At 44.4% G+C, this 20123-nt stretch overlaps 1 protein-coding gene across 3 annotated transcripts in view; it reads right to left on the bottom strand.

Moving 5' to 3' along the window:
- tbc1d4 (TBC1 domain family, member 4) overlaps window positions 1-20123 on the bottom strand; it is a 259728-nt gene that overhangs the window by 50180 nt on the left and 189425 nt on the right. For 2 of the 3 annotated variants that reach the window (XM_052025561.1, XM_052025559.1), the window contains 3 exons: window positions 13054-13131; window positions 11597-11838; window positions 4423-4581 (listed from right to left, as the gene is read on the bottom strand). In XM_052025561.1, the coding sequence (XP_051881521.1) occupies window positions 4423-4581; window positions 11597-11838; window positions 13054-13131 (479 nt within the window). The remainder of the gene's footprint in view (window positions 1-4422; window positions 4582-11596; window positions 11839-13053; window positions 13132-20123) is intronic. The other variant, XM_052025562.1, reaches the window with a different exon arrangement.

Raw genomic sequence — 20123 nt, 5'->3', positions numbered from 1 at the left:
CACCAACGACATAGGTAAAATAAGGGATGAGGTCCTGAAGAGCGAGTATTGGGAGTTAGGAAGGAAGCTAAAAAGCAGGACCTCAAGCATAGTACTCTATGGATTGCTGCCTGTGCCACGCGCCAGGGAGGGAAAGAATAGGAAGATACGGCAGACTAATGAGTGGCTGAAGAGTTGGTGCAGGGGGCAGGTGCTCAGATTTGTGGATCATTGGGATCTCCTCTGCGGTAGGTATGACCTGAACAAAAGGGAGGGGTTACACCTGAACTGGAGAGGGACGAAGATCTTTGCGGGCAGGTTGGCTAGAGCTGTTGGGGAGGGCTTAAACTAGGTTGGCAGGGGGATGGGAACTGAAGTGTTAGATGAGAAGGTGCATCAGTTGGTGTAGAAGTAGATGCAATGTGTACAGAGAAGGTGAGGAAGGATAGGCAGGGAACGGGGCATAAATGCTATCAGTTAGAGGGGTTCAAATGTGTTTACCAAAATGCGAGAAGTGTTAAGGATAAGGGTGATGAACTTAGAGCACGGATCAGTACATGGAATTACGATATTATGGCCATTACAGAGACTTGGCTGTCTCAAGGCAGGAGTGGCTCCTTGAGGTTCCAGGGTTTAGGTGTTTCAAAAGGGATAGGGAAGTGGGTAGAAGGGGTGGCATTGCTAATCAGAGGTAATATCACAGCTGTAGGAAGGGAGGACATCACAGAAGGATCATCTATTGAGTCAGTGTGGGTGGAAGTCAGAAACAGGAAGGGAGCGATCACTCTATTGGGAGCATCCTATAGGCCCCCAAATAGCCATCGGACTCCGAGGAGCAGTTAAATAGCCAGTTTTTGGAAAGGTGCAAAAATAACAGGGTTGTTGTCATGGGTGACTTCAACTTCCTTAATATTGATTGGCACCTCCTTAGTGCAAAAGGTTTAGATAGGGCAGAATTTGTTGGTGTGTACAGGAAGGATTCCTGACACAGTATGTAGACAGGTTGACTAGAGGAGAGGCCATGCTGGATCTGGTATTAGGCAATGAACCTGGTCAGGTGAAAGACCTCTCAGTGGGTGAGCATTTTGGGGATAGTGACCACAACTCCCTGACCTTTGGCATAGGCATGGACAAAGATAGCAGCAGACATTATGGGAAAGGTTTTAATTGGGGGAGGGCAAATTACAATGGTATTAGGCAAGAACTTGGGGGAGTAGACTGGGAACAGATGTTATCTGTTAAATGCACTGCAGAAATGTGGAGGTTGTTTAGGGACCTCTTACGTGGGGTTCTAGATAGGTTTGTCCCACTGAGAGAAGGAAAGGATGGTAGGATGAAGGAACCATGGTTAACAAGAGAGCTGGAAGGTTTAGTCAAGAGGAAGAAGGAGGCATATTTAAGGTTTAGGAAGCAAAAATCAGATAGGGCTGTTGAGAGTTATAAGGTATCCAGGAAGAAACTTAAGAAAGGACTTAGGAGAGCTAGAAGGAGACATGAGAAGGCTTTGGCAAGTAGGGTTAAGGAAAACCCTAAGGCGTTCTACATGTATGTGAAGAACAAGCGGATGACTAGGGTGAGGGTAGGACCACTCAGGGATAAGGGGGTAAAATGTATACTGCACATGAAGGAGGTCAGGGCGGTCTTAAATGAATATTTTGCTTCAGTATTCACCAGGGAGAGGGACTTAGACAAATGTGAGGTTAGCGTAGAACAGGCAAATGTGCTGGAGCATGTCGAGGTTAAGAAAGAAGCAGTGTTGGAGCTACTAAAAAGCATTAGGATAGATGTCCCCAGGGTTGGACAGGACATACCCCAGGCTACTATGGGAAGTGAGGGAAGAGATTGCTGGAGCATTAACGATGGTCTTTGAGTCCTCACTGGCCACAGGAGCGGTTTCGGAGGACTGGAAGATGGCAAACATTGTTCCAGTGTTCAAGAAAGGTAAAAGGGATAATCCTGGGAATTATAGACCAGTGAGTCTTACATCAGTGGTGGGCAAACTATTGGAGGGGATTCTTAGGAACAGGATTTACAAGCATTTGGAGAAGCATAGTCTTATTAGGGATAGTCAACGTGGCTTTGTGAAGGACAGGTCATGCCTCACGAGCCTAACAGAGATTTTTGAGGAAATGACAAGACAAATTGATGAAGGTAATGTTGTGGATGTGGTATACGTGGATTTTAGCAAGGCGTTTGACAAGGTTCCCCACGGTAGACCCATTCAGATAGTCATGAGGTGTGGGATCCATGGAAAATTGGCTGTGTGGATTCGAAATTGGCGCCCACAGAAGGCAGAGGGTGGTTGTAGAAGGGGAGTATTTGACCTGGAGGTCGGTGACTAGTGGTGTTCCGCAGGGATCTGTTCTGGGACCCCTGCTCTTTGTGATTTTTATAAATGATTTGGATGAGGAAATGAAAGGCTGGGTTGGTAAGTTTGCAGATGACACAAAGGTTGGTGGTACAGTAGATAGTGCAGAAGGTTGTCGTTGGTTGCAACAGGATTTAGATAGGATGCAGAGCTGGGCAGAGAAGTGGCAGATGGAGTTCAATCTGGAGAACTGTGAAGTGATACACTTTGGAAGAACGAATTTGAAGGCAGAGTACATGGTTAATGGCAGGATTCTTAGCAGTGTGGAGGAATAGAGGGATCTTGGGATCCAAGTACATAGATCCCTCAAAGCTGCCACACAAGTGGATAGGGTGGTTAAGATGGCATATGGTGTGTTGGCCTTCATTAGCCGGGGGATTGAGTTCAAGAGCCGAGAGTTAATGTTGCAGCTCTATAAGACTCTGGTTAGGTCACACTTGGATTATTGTGTTCAGTTCTGGTCACCACATTATAGGAGAGGGTGCAGAGGAGATTTACAAGGATGCTACCTGAATTGGACAGCATATCTTACGAGAGGTTGAGCGAGTTAAGGCTTATCTCTTTGGAGCGACAGAGGGGGAGAGGAGACTTGATAGAGGTATATAAGATTATGAGAGGCATAGACAGAGTAGACCACCAGCATCTTTTCCCCAGGGTGGCAATAGCCAATACTAGAGGTCACCCGTTTAAGGTGCATGGAGGAAAGGTCAGGGGAGATGTCAGAGGTAGGTTCTTTACACAGAGAGTGGTGGGTGTCTGGAACACACTGCCGGGGGTGGTGGTAGGGGCCGATACGAAAGAGTCATACAAGATGGAGATAGGCACACAGACGAAAGAAAAATAAAGGGTAATGGGAGGTGAAGTAGAGAGGGGGATAAGGTTTATATAGGTCAGCACTACATGGTGGGCTGAAGGGCCCGTACTGTGCTGTACTGTTCTATGTTCTATGTATAGACCTAATGGACTCACCTTCTCCCTGGAGACGTTCACCTCTGTTCAGCGTCTCCCTCTGGTGGAGAGCAGGAATTCACTGCCAGTGAATACCCCACACTGGTATGCTGTGCCTCAAGGCTTCTATTTACCGGGAACAAGCTTGTTACAACATGCACCCTTGTTTCTAACTGTGTTGCCCATTTAGTTTCAAGTCAGATGAGAAAGAACCTACAACGCTTGAAGAAACCTTGCAACTTTAAGCTAGATTCTCACCCGCCTCAAATATCAAATGAAACTATTTTTCTGTTAAAGGATTATAAGTAAATCTGCTGCCTTGTTCCAATCCACTTCAAAAGATTTTTTTCTGTATACACCAAAGAATGATTTCCACTGGGAAACAACTGCATTAAAATCATAAATGTTGAGTCTACAGAACAAAACAAGGATTTTAACATAAATAGCTGGTGCCAGTATCAAGGACATTATTAACTGAAGCAATGATATTAAGACTGACAATATTAAGTTACATTGGTGTGCTTGGCATGGTGACCCTTGTTTTTTAAGGTACTTCAGGCTTTGCATGTCAATAAATTACACTGGATCGTGACTCATCTTCTCCCAACCTTGCTTTCCACAACCCTCAATGGCTTCTCCGATCAAAAATCTATCACATTCAAGTGGAATCCTCTGCAGGTGATATATTAGCTGTTAATTGGTGAAATTCTTCCCCATACTCAATCGTGATTGGTGATGACCTGTGCAAGTAGAAACTCGTCCTGGGTTGCTCATTGGTGTCTGCAAGTTGTGCGCTGCCTCTGAAATTTGGTTCCGTGGACTTGGAGCAGGATTTCAGAAACAGGGAACGTAACATTCAGCCATTGCCGCATTGTACGTGTGGGGCAGTTGACTCAGGACGAGTTGCTCCTTGTGCAGTTTACACTGAAGCGAAAGCAGTTACCAAGTGTCAGCCTGCTGCAACAGACTCAGAAACATTAATTCGCCACAGGCCACAACTATTAGAGCATCAAAGAGACAGTGACAAACATCTGGTGGAGCCACAAGCGCATCAGTTAGTCAGGCAGACCAGGAACAGCTGCGGTATTAAGGCCAGACTTTGCAAACAGGCTGCCGGCCACTCTCACCTCTTGGGGCTCCCACTGTCCGACTGCAGGTGCAGCAGCCTGCCCGAATTGGTGTAAAAGGACTTCAGGAAAGAAGGGGTGGACAGGGAGGCAGGGAGGCTGCTGGAAGTGGATTCGCTCTCAGAGTCACAACGACTGCGTCTCACGATGTTGATGGGGCTGCGCGAGGGCAGAACGGAGAAGATGGGAAAACACAAGAGACAAGAAAGAAAAAAATTTCAACAGTCGCATCGTGGAGGTGAGAAGCAACAGTTTCACCGAATGGAAAGGGTCCCTTCTGGAAAGAGGAAACCGCACAAGTTCCCCAAGAGGGTGCAGAAAAAAACGGTAATAAACAACTGATCTGCCAGACAAGAGATTCTCGTTTTGGGTTAATGATCTGAGTCCTGACTGAGGAAACCCATCCTGAACATTAATCTGCCTTTTGTCAGCAACATTTATAATTCAATTTGACAATCTTTTGTATTAAAAAAAGGATGTTATTTCCAGCAAGTTAACCCAATAAGGACAGGTAAGCCTCTGTTGCTTTTACAATTCTGTCTCTCTCTTTCTCTCTCTCTCCCTTTGCCCCTTTCTCTCTTCTCTCTCTCTCTCCCCCCCTTCACTTCACCTCTCTCTCTCCCTCCTCTCTTTCTCTCCCATGGATCTCTCTCTCTTTCACACACACTTTCTCTCTCATTTGACTGCATCAGCGGCATGTCAGTGAACAGCACTCTTGCTTCTAAGCCAAATGGCTGGGGATCCAAGTTCTAACCCAGCAGTATAATTAAGCCCAGCAGTACAGTGGGAATGCTGCACTGTCAGAGGTGCCACTTTTCAGATCATATATTTACTTAAGACGTTATCTGTTCTCTTTATTGAATGTAAAAAATTAAGCAAGGGAGTTCCCCTCAGTGTTCTGGCCAAAATTTGTCAATCCTACTAAATAATTTGGTGGCTGCTGTTTATTTGAGTTTACATTGTGTAAATTGGCTGCTGCATTTCCGATATTACAAAGTTGCTTACATACAGCAATGCGCTGTTAATGTGGCAAGTTTGGGATTTTGGTGGTGCTGGATTAGTAGGTTTTCCAGACGATTGGATGTTATTTTTATGAATACTCCAACACATTTTTAACCCACATCTTTTAGATGTTACACAGTAGAATAATAAACCTCTCAGTGAATTTGGCTAAGTGTAAAGGGAGTACAGGAAACAAGGCACTGGTAAGTTTTGAGGGAGTGTGGGAGACAGAACTAGGTGAGTTTCAAGGGAAAAGGGGCCCCAGTGAGTTGGAAGGGAGTGTCGGAACCAGGGCCCCAGTGTATAGAAGAGAGCACAGGAATTGGGGCCCTGGTTAGTGGGAAGGGAATGTGGGAACCGGGGCCTCAGTTCGTGGAAAGGAGCACAGAAACCAAGGCTCTGACGTGTGGAAGAGAGCATGGGAACCGGGGCACCAGTGAGTGAAAGAAAGCATGGGAATCAGCACCTAGTGGGCAGGCACGGCAGTGCAGTGAGTTCAATTCCGGTCACTGTCTGGAAGGAGTTTGTACGTCCTCCCCGTGACTGCGTGGGCTTCCTCCGGGTGCTCCGGTTTCCTCCCACATTCCAAAGACGTACAGGTTAGGAAGTTGTGGGCATGCTGTGTTGGCGCTAGAAGCGTGGCGACACTTGCGGGCTGCCCCCAGAACACTCTACACAAAAAAGAAGCATTTCAGTGTGTTTCGATGTACATGTGACTAATAAAGATATCTTATCTTATCTTACGCTGAGCCATCAGAATTTCCGAAAAGTCGGATGACAGATTATTGGATTTTACTGTATTAGCATTCTGCAAACTGTCCCAACAATAACAAGTGGGTCCTTTTAGTCTGGTGCCAGACAAAACAGTCAGAATTAACTGCATAAATGCCTGGGGTCAGGATTGGTCAATAGTTTCCACGAATCAAAGCTTTTGGTTGGATGTATTCCTGGACATGACATCACATAACCTCCCTGTCTCCATCACACTAGCTCCTACTCTTCTACCAGTAGTCAATGGACCTTTCCATCTGCACCACCCTCCACACTAGTCAGATTGTTCTCTCTATTTGGATAATTCCTGACAATCAGTCAAACAGCCTTCATTCACCGTCTTTTTAATAGATCTATAAATTATTATTTTTCAACAGATATTTTTAGAGACTCCAATGATGCACAGAGCAGAGAGATTCGGTCCTCCACTCCTGTGACTCAAGGCTGACCCGAAGAAGGTTGGGTAATTATGTAGTATTTATGGTCTGTTTGCTTTGCAATTTTATGATCCTGGGATCAAAGAAAATGGCTTTAGTAAAGTGAACGTGGGAGGGCAATGCAACAAAGTTGGAGTCTCTCAGTGTCAGAATTTTAAGGGTAGTTTCTAATCCAACGACAGTGGAATTGAATTGCAGTCAAAAAGGCAGAACAGTATGACAGATGCTTGCTCAGGTGTTGAATATTTGTTTCACGGGGTTTCTGAGCAGCAATTTGTCCAGGAGTTTGGGGCATCTTTCACTGATGACAAAGCACAGGTCTGCATTTTATTGCATCTTTAATAACCCAAGGGTGTTCCAAAATTGCACAGTCAACGAAGCACTTTTTGAAGTGTAGTCAGTAGTAGAGGATTGGCAATGCACCAATTGGAGGTGAAAGTAAGCTCATATGGGCTGATTTGGAATCCCAGTCAGAAGGTGGTCAATACAGTCAGTCCACACAGGTTAAATCAGCACTGTTAGTGATACAACCATACTGGTAAGAAATTTAAGTTACTTTCACCTCTGGAAGCATCCCAGTTTGTGTGGATAGCAACGTGATAATGATCACACAATCCACTCCATGTTTAGTGCTGTTCATTCAGGGATGAACCAATCACTCCCCAATTTTTCTTTACATTTTTCCATGCCTCCAGGACCTTGGCCTGATGTCTCTGAATTTCAAAGGGTGGCACTTTTGACAGTGAAGCACTCACTCAACTCTGACTCTGTGTCCAGATTTCTACAGTGGGCAAAGGTGTGAGGAACAAGGTCATCAAGAACTAACTAGGGAAATATCTCCAAAGGACATCAGTGACTGTTTGGCACGTGATCTTGTCCCAGGTGTTAAAATGTCCCATATACACAAGGCTTGGTTATTCCCCAATTAGCAAAATATAGAATACCCCAATGAAATGGCATATTGTGGTTTTAAAATCTATCTACATTAGGAAGCCTGATCTTTGCTATCTTAACTCAACTCACTTCTGATGGTGAAGGGGATGCTGCAGTTAGCCCGAACATCTTTTGGCCAAAGAAATAAATCAGCCTTTTTTCTTATTCATGAACACCTTCCAATTATTCCTACTGAGAAGCTTGAATGTGACTGTCAAGTTAGAACCAGAGGCCCTCCGCTCTTCATGGCTGAGAGGCTCATAGATACTCACACTGAAGCTTGCGCGGCATCTTGGCTGATCACAAATCATTTCTGCCTCAAGGAGGGATAACTACCCAAGAGTCACTTTGTCGCAGAAGTGTTGTGCATAACTAACGAGACATCATAACTCTCTGCAGCTCGTCTGTCAGATCACTGAGCACTTGGAAATGAATTCAAGCTAACATCACATGCTGCCCTGAAGTGATTTATGGAGCCAATTTTGTAAAAGTTGTCAGAATCGCTAGCTTTTATTTTTGAAAACGTTAAATTTTTCAAGTTTTATGTCCTGCTGAACGATTTATTCAGCATATTATTTGATTTGTTTGATGCTTTTTTGCGCTTTTGCTTTCAAAACATTTTATGAAACAGTGAAATGTTTAGAATGTTATTATTAATATTTATATAACTTTCAGTGAAAATAATTAGGAGATTATAGTTAATCTATGAACAAGCTCAAGAAATCATGCTTTTTACTTTTAAGTGGATAAATTGTTTCAGAATTTCCTCTCGGGGAAAATCCCATGTCTTTAGCACTCCCAAGCTGGGAATACAAATCAGGAGTTTGGATGTATGTGATGCAATGCCAGTTTGTAACCGTGGAATATAGGCATTGCCCTGGGATTGCTAAAGGTAAAAAAAAATCCTTTAAATTATTTTCCCTTCTCTGTTAGGATCTTTCTAAATGACTTTCTGACTGAGAGGCTGGGGAGCCAGGCTGTTTCCAGATCTTTGCCAATTCTGCCCTGGGAGGTCATACTCATGCTTGCTCGATCAGGGAATGTACCTGCTATTTCATCTTCCCTCTCCACATCCCTAGCTATGCTCATCTGGAGGGCACTGGGGCTTAAAAGCAACATCCAGTTCACAATGTCGCATATTCACAGACTCCTGTGGTACTGAACGTTCAAAAAAAAGATCAAGGCAGGTTGTTCAAAAGTCACCTTCTATAATTCATGAGTATCTTCATGCTGAGGTTGGGAATTATTTACTGGATTTTTTCTCTTCAGAAAGCAGAACGAAGAACAGACAGCTGGTAAGTGGAATGGGAACAGACCATGCTTTGAATGCCTAGCTTAGTTTCCAGTCATACAATCACACAAAGATGACTCACCAGACACTCAGTAGAGAGGGAAAATTACATGACGGACAAACCCTCAGGTGACTGCACCGAGTCTCAGAGTGTAACGCTGACTAGAACTTAGGGAATTTCCATTTTCCTATCTCGATCCAACAGCCGGAATCGAGCTTGTGGTACAAGCACCACATCATCGAGAAAAGGATAGATAAAAATCCAAAGCATTGCAGTTCCATAGAAAACATTATCATAGAATGGACCACTACAATATATTAAAATGGAATTTAGCCATCAAAGTAATTGTTTCTTTTATCTGCCATTCATTGATTCAATTTTAGTTTGGTGCACAACAGTGCTCCTAGCAAAATAAGTACAGGCGTAAAATTAAAATAAAATCATGAAATGCAATGCAACATTAATAATGAAACTTTTAAGCATTCAAAAAGAAATTAAAACAAATTGATAAACATTCAGCTTCCAAGAAAAGTCATGCGATTGGAAATCTGTTCCACAGACATGAGATTCAAAGACAAAAAGGAGTCAGTCAGTAAACTTTTATCTGTAGAGAAAGCCGTTTTACTGTAAAAATGCATGACAGGCAAACAGTTTCCTGCACTGGCTGGAAATCTGTAATGTTCCACTGTCCCTTTTGGGGTCAGGACTTATTTAACAATCACCGAGGAAAAGACCATCTTCTTGCATCTAAACCAGAGCAAGTAGTATTAAGTGCAAGCTTCCAGCTACATTAGAAGCAATGAGAGGAGAAAACCTTCCCTAACGAGCTGAGGAGACAATTAATTGAGACTGGTTGAATCTATACATGAATCAGAATTAAGTCTGGAATTTTTCACAATGGTCCCACATAACTGAATTGAGTTCTGGCTAGCGTGCTATAATTGCAAATTTGACATTTTCTTTTAGTCTTGTTGGTCACTTGGGTTAATATTTATCACTTGGAACAACAACTCAGTAGCTATTAGCTAATCTGCTGAAGCATCTCAGGTTAAAGCACAGCACATGACATTTACCTAGTCAGTCCTTTCAAAGACACAGTCCTCCAAGGACTAATCTAGCCGGGTATGGTTTTTACAAAACCACTGAGGTCAGAGTGTAATTGCCACTGTGAGTAAGTTTAAGGCTCTGTGCTACTGATGGGCTTCCTTCCAAAATCCCTGGAGATCACTTCATACCTTTGCAAAGACTGACTGCGCCCATGCGAGGTGTGTGACAGGCACAAGGCTTTTCACACAGTTACTAATATTAGCAGTAACTTACTGGATTGCTGAATATACCTGAAGCTCCTAATATTCCTGCAAACTAGTGCAAAGAAAGACTCAGAGACACACAAAACAGTGTCAGTGGGAATGAACCAATGAATGAGATGAAGTCATCCAGGGGTGTCCAGATGTGGCTTGGAATCGCCTTACAAGGGTTACAAAAGTCACCACACTTGAAACTTTTTATATGGTTTGTATGCACATACACTGATTCCTCTGCACTTTTAATTTGTAGTCTTTCTCACTTAACAACTGCTGTTTTTTTTGGTAAAGGTAGCTTATTGCGAGTAAAGAATTTGTTTCAGTCACCAAGGAACCAGTGTAAGCTTAAGAAAGACCATCATCACTGCACCTTGTGAAATAAACTATTCTACAAATTCATTAGTCTTCATTAGTTGGGGTATTGAGCCACGAGGTAATGTTGCAGCTCTATAAAACTCTGATTAGACCACACTTGGAGTATTGTGTTCAGTTCTGGTCGCCTCATTGTAGGAAGGATGTGGAAGCTTTAGAGAGGGTGCAGAGGAGATTTACCAGAATGCTGCCTGGATTGGAGAGCATGTCTTATGAGGATAGGTTGAGTGAGTTAGGGCTTTCCTCTTTGGAGAGAAGGAGGATGAGAGGTGACTTGATAGAGGTGTACAAGATGATAAGAGGCATAGATCGAGTGGACAGTCAGAGACTTTTTTCCCAGGGCGACAATGGCTAACACGAGGGGACAAAATTTTAAGGTGATTGGAGGAAGGTATAAAGAGGATGTCAGGGGTAAGTTTTTTACACAGAGAGCGGTGGTTGTGTGGAACGCACTGCCGGCAGAGGTTGTGGGGGCAGATACATTAGGGACATTTAAGAGATTCTTAGATAGTCACATCAATGATAGAGAAATGGGGGGGGGGGGGGGGGCGGGGGGGCTATGTGGGAGGGGAGGGTTAGATAGATCTTAGAGCAGGATAAAATGTCGGCACAACATTGTGGGCCGAAGGGCCTGTACTGTGCTGTAACGTTCTATGTTCTATAAAACAAGGCAACAAAGTAAGAACGTATTTAAAGACAAAATTTTCAGCAGAGGCTGAGGATGACCTGCAACCCACTGCCCCTAAAGGCGGACACATCAGGGATTTCAAGAGGGAATTTACGGGAAAATAATTTGCGGCGTTTTGGGGAAGGGTAATTGGTTTATTATTGTCGCATGTACCAAGATACAGTGAAATGTTTTTGTCTGTGTGCCAGCCAGACAAGATCATTCCAAACATAAGTACCACGAGGTAGTACAGGACAGCATAGGAAGGGCCTAATGGCCTAGATGCCACAAGGATTCTGTGATTCTACTATCCCACGTGGAATCGACATTTCATACATCCTCACATCCCGAAAGCAGAGCCTCTCTGCCCACTCCCAGCACGCCCAGGTGTCCTACCTGCTCTGTAATATCTCCGACTGCTGGCGAACGATGGGCGACTTGCCGTGGTGTGGCTTCTCATTGGGGAAGCTGATCCTCCGCTTGCTGCTCGAGGGCGGGTGGCTGAATGTGTGCGCCCGTCTCCTGAAGAGCGGCGAGTCGGGGTCCTGCTCCACAAAGGGCTGGCCCAGCGACGAGAGAGGGGACGCCCGAGGACTGACTGGCGGAGAACCAGGAGGGGACTCCCCTGGGGAACCGTCCTGTGCAGAGGTACCACAGTGAGTCAGAGAGAAAGAGTAATGACACTGCCCGCTCAGAGGAACAGACAGCGGTACAAAAACCCTGTAAATCTGTCAACGGACTCCCCAGCACTCATTGTATGCTAATTTCTGCTGTCTCACCAGCTCGTATATCCTGCTGCTCTTAATCCAGTGAAGATTTACGAATATTGCTGCAAACTGCTGATAAGTTACTTTAAATTTCAAGTATTCTGCATCAAGTGTGCAGGGGAACAAGCCATTCACTCCTCTTTTTTGCTGATAAGAAACTGCACAGTGTTTTGAAAGCGATCCTTGAAGCTGGAACTGCTTTCGCCAGCACTTCCCCTGGATATCAGCTGCTAACTTCCTGCTCCGTGGAAAGTATCCAAACCAAGCGAGTCGTTTGTAAGTGTCACTGGTCCACCCAGATCAAAGTAGTGTTGAGAGAGAGAGAGAGAGAGACGGCATGAGAGAGAGAGACAGTGTGAGAGAGAGGGGGGGAGGAGAAGAGGAGGAGAGGGAGGGGGAGGAGAGGGGAGAGAGACGGGAGGAGGGGAGAAAGAGGGGGAGGGGAGAGAGAAAGGGGGAGGGGAGAGCAAGAGAGAGAGGGAGACAGAGTGAGGGAGAGAGTGAGAGACAGTAAGAGAGTGGGTGAGAAAGAGAATGAGAGAGAAAGCGTGAGAGAGAGTGAGAGGGATTGAAAGGCAGAGAGACACTGAGAGAGTGAGGGAGAGGGTGAGGGAGAGGGTGAGAGAGTGAGAGTGAAAGAGCGTGGGAGAGAGAGAGAGAAAGGGTGAGGTGGCAAAAAGAGGTAGGGGAGAAAGAGGGAGAGAGAGAGAGTGCAGGAGAGGGAGGGAGAAGGAGAGAAGGGTAGAGAGAAGGGTAAAAGAGAGTGGAGTTAAGGAGAGAGCAAGGACAATAGGAAGAGCAAAGGAAAGGTAGAGAAGGGGACATAGAGAGAGAGAGGAGAGGGGGAGAGAGAAAAAGGTTAAGAGAGGGGAGGGGGACAGAGAAGGGTAGAGAGAGAAAAGTGGAGAAAGGTGCAGAGCAAGAGGGAGTGAGAAGAGAAGAGACAGTCAGGGTAGAAAGAGAGGGGCAGGAATGGAGGGAGGGAGGGAGGGAGAAAGAGAGTGGGGGAAGGGATTGGGAGAGGAAAGGGACAGGTGGATGGGGTGCTAAGGGGAGTGCAAAGAATGGACTGACCCCAGGACTCACCCTGGATGCATCCGATGCCAAGCTGTTGCAACGTTCAAAGCTGTCCATGCTCCCTAATCGGCCGCGCATCTTGGCTCCCTAAAATGGACAAAACGTTAAGGGGAGTTGTCAGTAATGAGTCTGCGGGTTGCTTAACAAAGGGGCTTTGCTGGAAGAGATGTAACCACATGATGCGTATTGCCAACACTTCTGCAATGCTACCATGTTCCTGGCAGCAAGATTTGTACGTATTTGTGGCAATACCAGTGATGCCTGGGAAAGAAAGACGCGATTTCTAGGGCAAGAAGCATCCTACCCAATATACCTGGGTACTAGACCCAACAGCACACATTTGAACCTTCAGCTGGTCCTGCTCCTTACCTTTTATAACCCCCATTTTAATCACCAGCTCAACCCCACCATCCCCACTATCCGGGCCTTGCCATCTTCTCACAGCTACCATTAGGCAGGAGGTACAGAAACCTGAAGTCCCACATCACCAGGTTCAAGAACAGCTACTTCCCTTCAACCATTCGGTTCTTGAACCAAGCTGCACGACCCTAATCACTACCTCAGTATACCAACATCATGTCCACTTTGCATTACAATGGACTTTGTTTCTTTTTCTTGTTCTAATTATGTTCATTCTTGTAAAAATTATGCATAATTTATGTTTAATTTATGTATTTCTTGTGAATGCTGCTTATCTGATGCCATGCGTCAACATTTTTTAAAAAACATTGTCATTTCAGAATACAATTTTTTTCATGTAAAAAATGATCGCACTGGTTAAAGGAGATTAGGAAAAGACCCAATGGTGATGTGAGGAAAACCTCCAAGAGGAGCTCATGTTCGTTTGGAATGCATTGATTGATGAGGCAGATTCAATCATAGCTTTCAAAAGGGGATTGATAAAATATTTCAGGGGGTTGGGGAAAAGGCAGAGGAGTGGGTATAGTTATTTTGCTATTGCAGAACAGCAGCAGAGACTCAAGAAGGTGAACAGTCTTCTTCTGAGGTGTTGCCATTCCGGAATTCTGTAACATTCGCTAGTGAAGAGACTTGAGCTTTAGAAAGTAAGAATGATTGAGTTTTGTTCATGTTTGAGGCCAAATTTTATCTGTGATTCAAAATACTACAGTGTCGCATAGATGGTTGTTGAGTTTATTAGGAGATAGCTATCATTCCCTTTAATGTGGGTGATAGAACAGCATTTGTCCACAGTCATGGAAAATTAAAAAGGGCAAATGCTTCCTGGGTATATAATGGCCCTGGATTGGTCTGCTGAAGTCCCACACCACCAGATTCAAGAACAGCTACTTCCCTTCAACCATTCAATTTTTGAACTAACCGGCAGAACCCTAATCTCGACGGTTCAGCAACATTATGACTTCCATCACTTTCCACAAAAATTGACATTTTTTTGTTCTAATTGTGTTCTTTCTTGTAAAAATTGTGCATAATTGATGTTTAATTTATCTTGTGAATGCTGCTTATCTGATGCTATGTGCCTGTGATGCTGCTGCAAGTTTTTCATTGCACCTGTGCATACATGTACTTGTGAATATGACAATAAGCTTGACTTTGACATTAACTTTGACGTTGACTCTTCTGCAGATCCCTTACTTAACTCTGCACTGAGCAGCTTTGGAGAGAGATAAGGAAGCTGCAGAGTCGTGAGGACACTGTCAATAAAGAACAAAATGCCTGCATGAGCATCATTGTCGATTGTGGCCACCTTCCATGGAGATAGTTCCATGCAAGACAATACTCTCACCATGTCTAGCACCAGAGGCCAGTGGCAGACTCCACCTCTGTACAGAGCCACAAGAGGTTCCATTGTGCTTTGCAGTCAAGGGAGAAATCTTTAAGGGTTGTACTCGACTTCCATCCACTCTCCGGCAGTAAGGGAGAATTCCATTTTCTCTCACCAGCTTTCAGGTCGATACCAGACCAACAAGTAGGAGCATTTCTATCGCACTTCTAATGTAGTGAAACATCCCAGGCCTTTTTTTTCACAGGAATGTTATTCAACCAAGGCATACAAATTGTCATCAAGTCAGGGTGGCCAAGGACTTTAATTATTAGGAGCACCTTAAATCATAAGAGGGAGCGAGAAACAGTGATGATCTGGGAGGGTGTTCAAGAGTTCCAGACTCAACAGAGTGAACGAATGAAATCTGGGGATGTGCAAGAGGCATGAATTAGAAGAATGCAGAGAGTTGCAGAGAGGGGTGAATCAAAGGGTATTGGTTTATTACTGTCACATTTACCTGCTGTAGTAGTGGTTTATTATTTATGTCACAGGTACCAAGATACAGCAAAAAGCTTTTGTTTTGCGTGCCATCCAGACAGACTATGCCAAACATAATTACACTGAGGTAGTAAAAAGAAAACAGAATGTAGAATACAGTGCTATACAGAGAAAGTGCAATGCAGGGAGATGTGAAAAGTGCAAGGGCCACAAAGGGGTTGATTGGGATATCAAGGCTTCATGGAGAGATTTGAAAAGAAGTGTGGGAAGTTGAAAATTATGTATTGCACAACTGTGAGCATAGAAAGGGGTGAAGGGTCAGCGGGACCGGACGCAAGGGGGAACACAGGTTGCAACGACGATTGGAGTGCATTTGGCAGCTTGGTAAATGATCTGGTTCCAGGACGAGCAAGTTCTTCTCAAAGAGTGATGTACACCAGCTGTTGTCTGAACCTTCACATCACCATGGGACAACTGTAAGTGGGGAGGGGTTTCAGCAATTGTGGAAGCAGCACTGGAGCAGGAGACAGCTGCCGATCTGTCAAGACTGGGAATTAGTGAGTTTGCTCTTGTGTTGGCTTCCCACAGGAAGAAATCCATTGGACAGAGGGTCTTGTTGGAAGTAAGCGTCAATGGAAGCAGACAGCACCTGTCTGGATTGTCTACAACATAGCACTGCATCAGAAAAAGTCCCAACATGAACATCCTACACTGTACACCTGGGTTCAGGGCCCAAAAGCCCATGTTTTATCTTTACTTGGTTCTGCCCCTTATCTTTTATAGTCCCCATTCTAATCACCGACTCAATGCTCACCAAAACCATTCCTGAACTTCCTTTCTTTGACACACATAAAACAAGGTTGAAGCATATAACTTAGATAAGCAGGGCTCTTCTGCGGCTCCCTTGATTAGCCCTGCACTGCGCAGCTTTGGAGACCGATAAGAATGTTGCAGAATCGTGAGGACGTTATCCGGAAAGAACCAGACGCCTTGCAGATTCCCGGCTGGCAGCAAGTTTACAACCCTTTGCCAATCAGCAGCAGTACTCTGTCGTTTGCCAAGGCTGTCATCGAAAGCCAGGGGAATATCCAGATGAACATTGGTATTGGTATTGGTTTATTATTGTCACATACCGAGGTATAGTGAAAAACTTGTCTTGCATACCGTTCGTACAGATCAATTCACTACGCAGTGCATTGAGGTAGTACAGGGTAACAACAATAACCAGTAAGGTTATTTCAAAATGTGCAAAATGTGAAAGGAAGGAACTGATTGCAAGGTCACTCAAGTCAATGGCAGGAAGAAAAACACTCAAAGGTTTACCATTTATTGAGAGCTAATCTTAAATAATTTTGACACTGTTGCAATAATTGCCATGATTGCTATTTTTTTCCTGTGGGACCATTATCGGACGGAGGGAGAATGGAATGCAGGGTCATGTGATGAAAATGTAGCTCCCACACACACTGTAGCAAGAGCACTGAGTAGCTTATCCACCACTGAGCAAGAGATACGGTTACATTTTAATCAAAAACAACGCAATAAACAAATCACAACAGATGTAAACAGTCAGAAACTTTGCCCAGTAAGAAATGATTAGCTAGGGAGGGTTGAGAAATGACAACCTCACTCATGATGCTACGGTGCTGTCAATTTTTAACTTCCCGACTTCTTAACTTAGAGTAAGAGGAAGTAAGGAATGTTGTTAAAATGAGTGGCTAATTTGGGCTGTGAGGAATTGATTACAATAAATCAATTGTTTTAGATGATTCAGGGTAGCAAAGCAAAAAGCAGCTCTTTCATGCAAGGAGAATTCCCCAATTATTCTACCTCATTCCCTCACTAATGAGAACGACCGATACAGTGTGCTTAATCAAATTCCTCCCTCACTGCAACAAATGCAACACAGCTAACGCTTCTGGCAGGTTTTACTGTGTCAAAGGAGCTACAAGTATGCAAGCCCCTGTTAAAGTTAATCAAAGCATTAAATAATGTTTGCTCAGTTACTAAAGCAAATAGCTCAAAGGTTGGGTCCAAGGTACAATGTAATTTTAACACATTAATTTATGCACAGGTATACACACGTGAACAGGCCATTCAGCCCAACCAGAGAGAGAGAGACAGCACAGAAACAGGCCTTTTAGCACACCAGGTCCACCTCCCTGTTATACTAATCCCATTTTATTCTCCCTACACTCTAATCAACTTTCTTCAGATTCTACCTCTCACCTAGGGACAATTTATAGTTGACAATTAAATTCTTTTAGATGTCTTTATTAGTCACATGTACATCGAAACACACAGTGAAATGCATCTTTTGTGTACAGTGTTCTGGGGGGGCAGCCCGCAAGTGTCGCCACGCTTCCGGCGCCAACATAGCATGCCCACAACTTCCTAACCCGTACATCTTTGGAATGTGGGAGGAAACCGGAGCACCCGGAGGAAACCCACGCAGACATGGGGAGAACATACAAACTCCTTACAGACAGCGGCCGGAATTGAGCTCGGGTCGCTGGCGCTGTAATAGCGTTACGCTAACTGCTACACTACTGCGTCTGCCCAACCTGCTAATTAACCTACCAACTTGCACATCAAGTCAATTTGAGTTTATTGTCATGTGTACAAGTACAGTGAGGTATAGGTAAATCTTGCCTGCAGCAGCATCACAGGCATGTAGGTTCAGACAACACATAGAACATAAATTATACAAGACAGTGACGAAAAATCCTATGCAAAACAAGACATTAGTGTAATAAAAAATCAGACATAACTCCATGGTAGTGCAAGAGGTGGTTTACTTTGAGATGTTGGAGGAAACCGGAGCACCTCTGGCCCACGTAGTCACAGGTAGAACATGCAAATGCCACACAGACAGCACCAGAGGTGAAGGTTGAACCAGTTGTTGGAGCTGTGAGATAGCAGCACTCCCAGCTGTACCACTGGGCCACCTGAACCTTCTCCCACCCAACATCACCTTGCACCTTCCGGTCTTTCTCCCAAATCCACCTTCCCTTTAAGTGTCCAGAGAAGCTGTTCTTCCATTAATTTAACGGCGGAAACGAACTGTGACTGAGTGTCTTACCTCAAAGCTCACCAACATCAAGATTGTCCCTAGGGCACAGTTGTCTGAACTTATGGAGCCGCTGGGCTGTTAACAAGTGTGCACTGGACATGGAGAGGGTCTCCTGAACACCTTCACCCCAGCCCCATATTATCTCTCCATATCATTCTTCCAGCCCCCCATTATCTCTCTGATCTGCCACTAGCAATCAATCCACCCTATTATCCTCTCTAACTCTCGCCAGCAGCCCCCCGACCCACCATCATCTCTCTGACCCCTCTATCCGTGCAACCTCCCCAACATTTCCCTTCACTGCCATCGGGTAGAAGGTACAAAAGCTTGAAAGCACGTACCACCAGGCACAAGGACAGCTTCTATCCTGCTGTTATAAGACTCATGAATGGACCTCTTGTACGATAAAGATGAAGCCTTGACCTCACAGTATACCTCATCATGGCCCTTGTACCTTATTGTCTACCTGCACTGCACTTTCTCTGTAACCGGAACATTTTATTCTGCATTTTGCTATTGCTTTTCCCTTTGTACTACCCCAATGTACTTATGTTCTGAATTGATCCGGATGGATGGCATGCAAAACAAAGTTTTTCACTGTATCTCAGTACATGTGCCAGTAATAACCCAATTACCCATTATCCCCATCATCTTCCTGACTCTCTCCATCCTCTGCCTAACCTCTCCATTAGCCATTATAACATCCCCATCACCTCCTTGACTCTCCCATCATCTCCTCGATCACCCTCCACCACCCCCCACCCACCAAAGCAATCCTCGTTCCAACCACTACCTGCACCAGTCAAGTAAACAACTCACTTCCTCCAAAATCCTCACAGTTATAAGCGATGGCAGAGGAAAGAACAACTCCACTGATTTGTGCCTCACCCACAGTAGAGTACTGGTCAAAGTCAAATTTATTGCCATATGCACAAGTACATGTGTGCACAGGTGCAATGAAAATCTTGCAGCAGCATCACAGGCACAGAGCATCAGATAAGCAGCATTCACAAGATAAATTAAGCATCAATTATGCACAATTTTTACAAGAAAGAACACAATTAGAACAAAATAAAAACAAGCCCATTTTTGTGGGAAGTGATGAAAGTCATAATGTTGCTAAACCATAGAGATTAGGGTTGTGCCGGTTAGTTGAACAGAAATTGAACAGAAGTACAGTCGAACAGAAGAACAGGAATGGTTGAACAGAAGTAGCTGTTCTTGAATCTGGTGGTGTGGGACTTCAGCAGACCAATCCAGGGCCATTATATACCCAGGAAGCATTTGCCCTATTTAATTTTCCATGACTGTGGACAAATGCTGTTCTATCACCCACATTAAAGGGAATGATAGCTATCTCCTAATAAACTCAACAACCATCTATGCGACACTGTAGTATTTTGAATCACAGATAAAATTTGGCCTCAAACATGAACAAAACTCAATCATTCTTACTTTCTAAAGCTCAAGTCTCTTCACTAGCGAACGTTACAGAATTCCGGAAAGGCAACACCTCAGAAGACTGTTCACCTTCTTGAGTCTCTGCTGCTGTTCTGCAACAGCAAAATAACTATACCCACTCCTCTGCCTTTTCCCCAACCCCCTGAAATATTTTATCAATCCCCTTTTGAAAGCTATGATTGAATCTGCCTCATCAATCAATGCATTCCAAACGAACATGAGCTCCTCTTGGAGGTTTTCCTCACATCACCATTGGGTCTTTTCCTAATCTCCTTTAACCAGTGCGATCATTTTTTACATGAA

Source organism: Pristis pectinata, chromosome 11, assembly GCF_009764475.1.
Source record: "Pristis pectinata isolate sPriPec2 chromosome 11, sPriPec2.1.pri, whole genome shotgun sequence".
In the NCBI taxonomy this organism is placed as follows: domain Eukaryota; kingdom Metazoa; phylum Chordata; class Chondrichthyes; order Rhinopristiformes; family Pristidae; genus Pristis; species Pristis pectinata.
The sequence above is the reverse complement of the archived record's forward strand: the minus strand, read 5'-3'. Positions and strand labels throughout refer to the sequence as shown.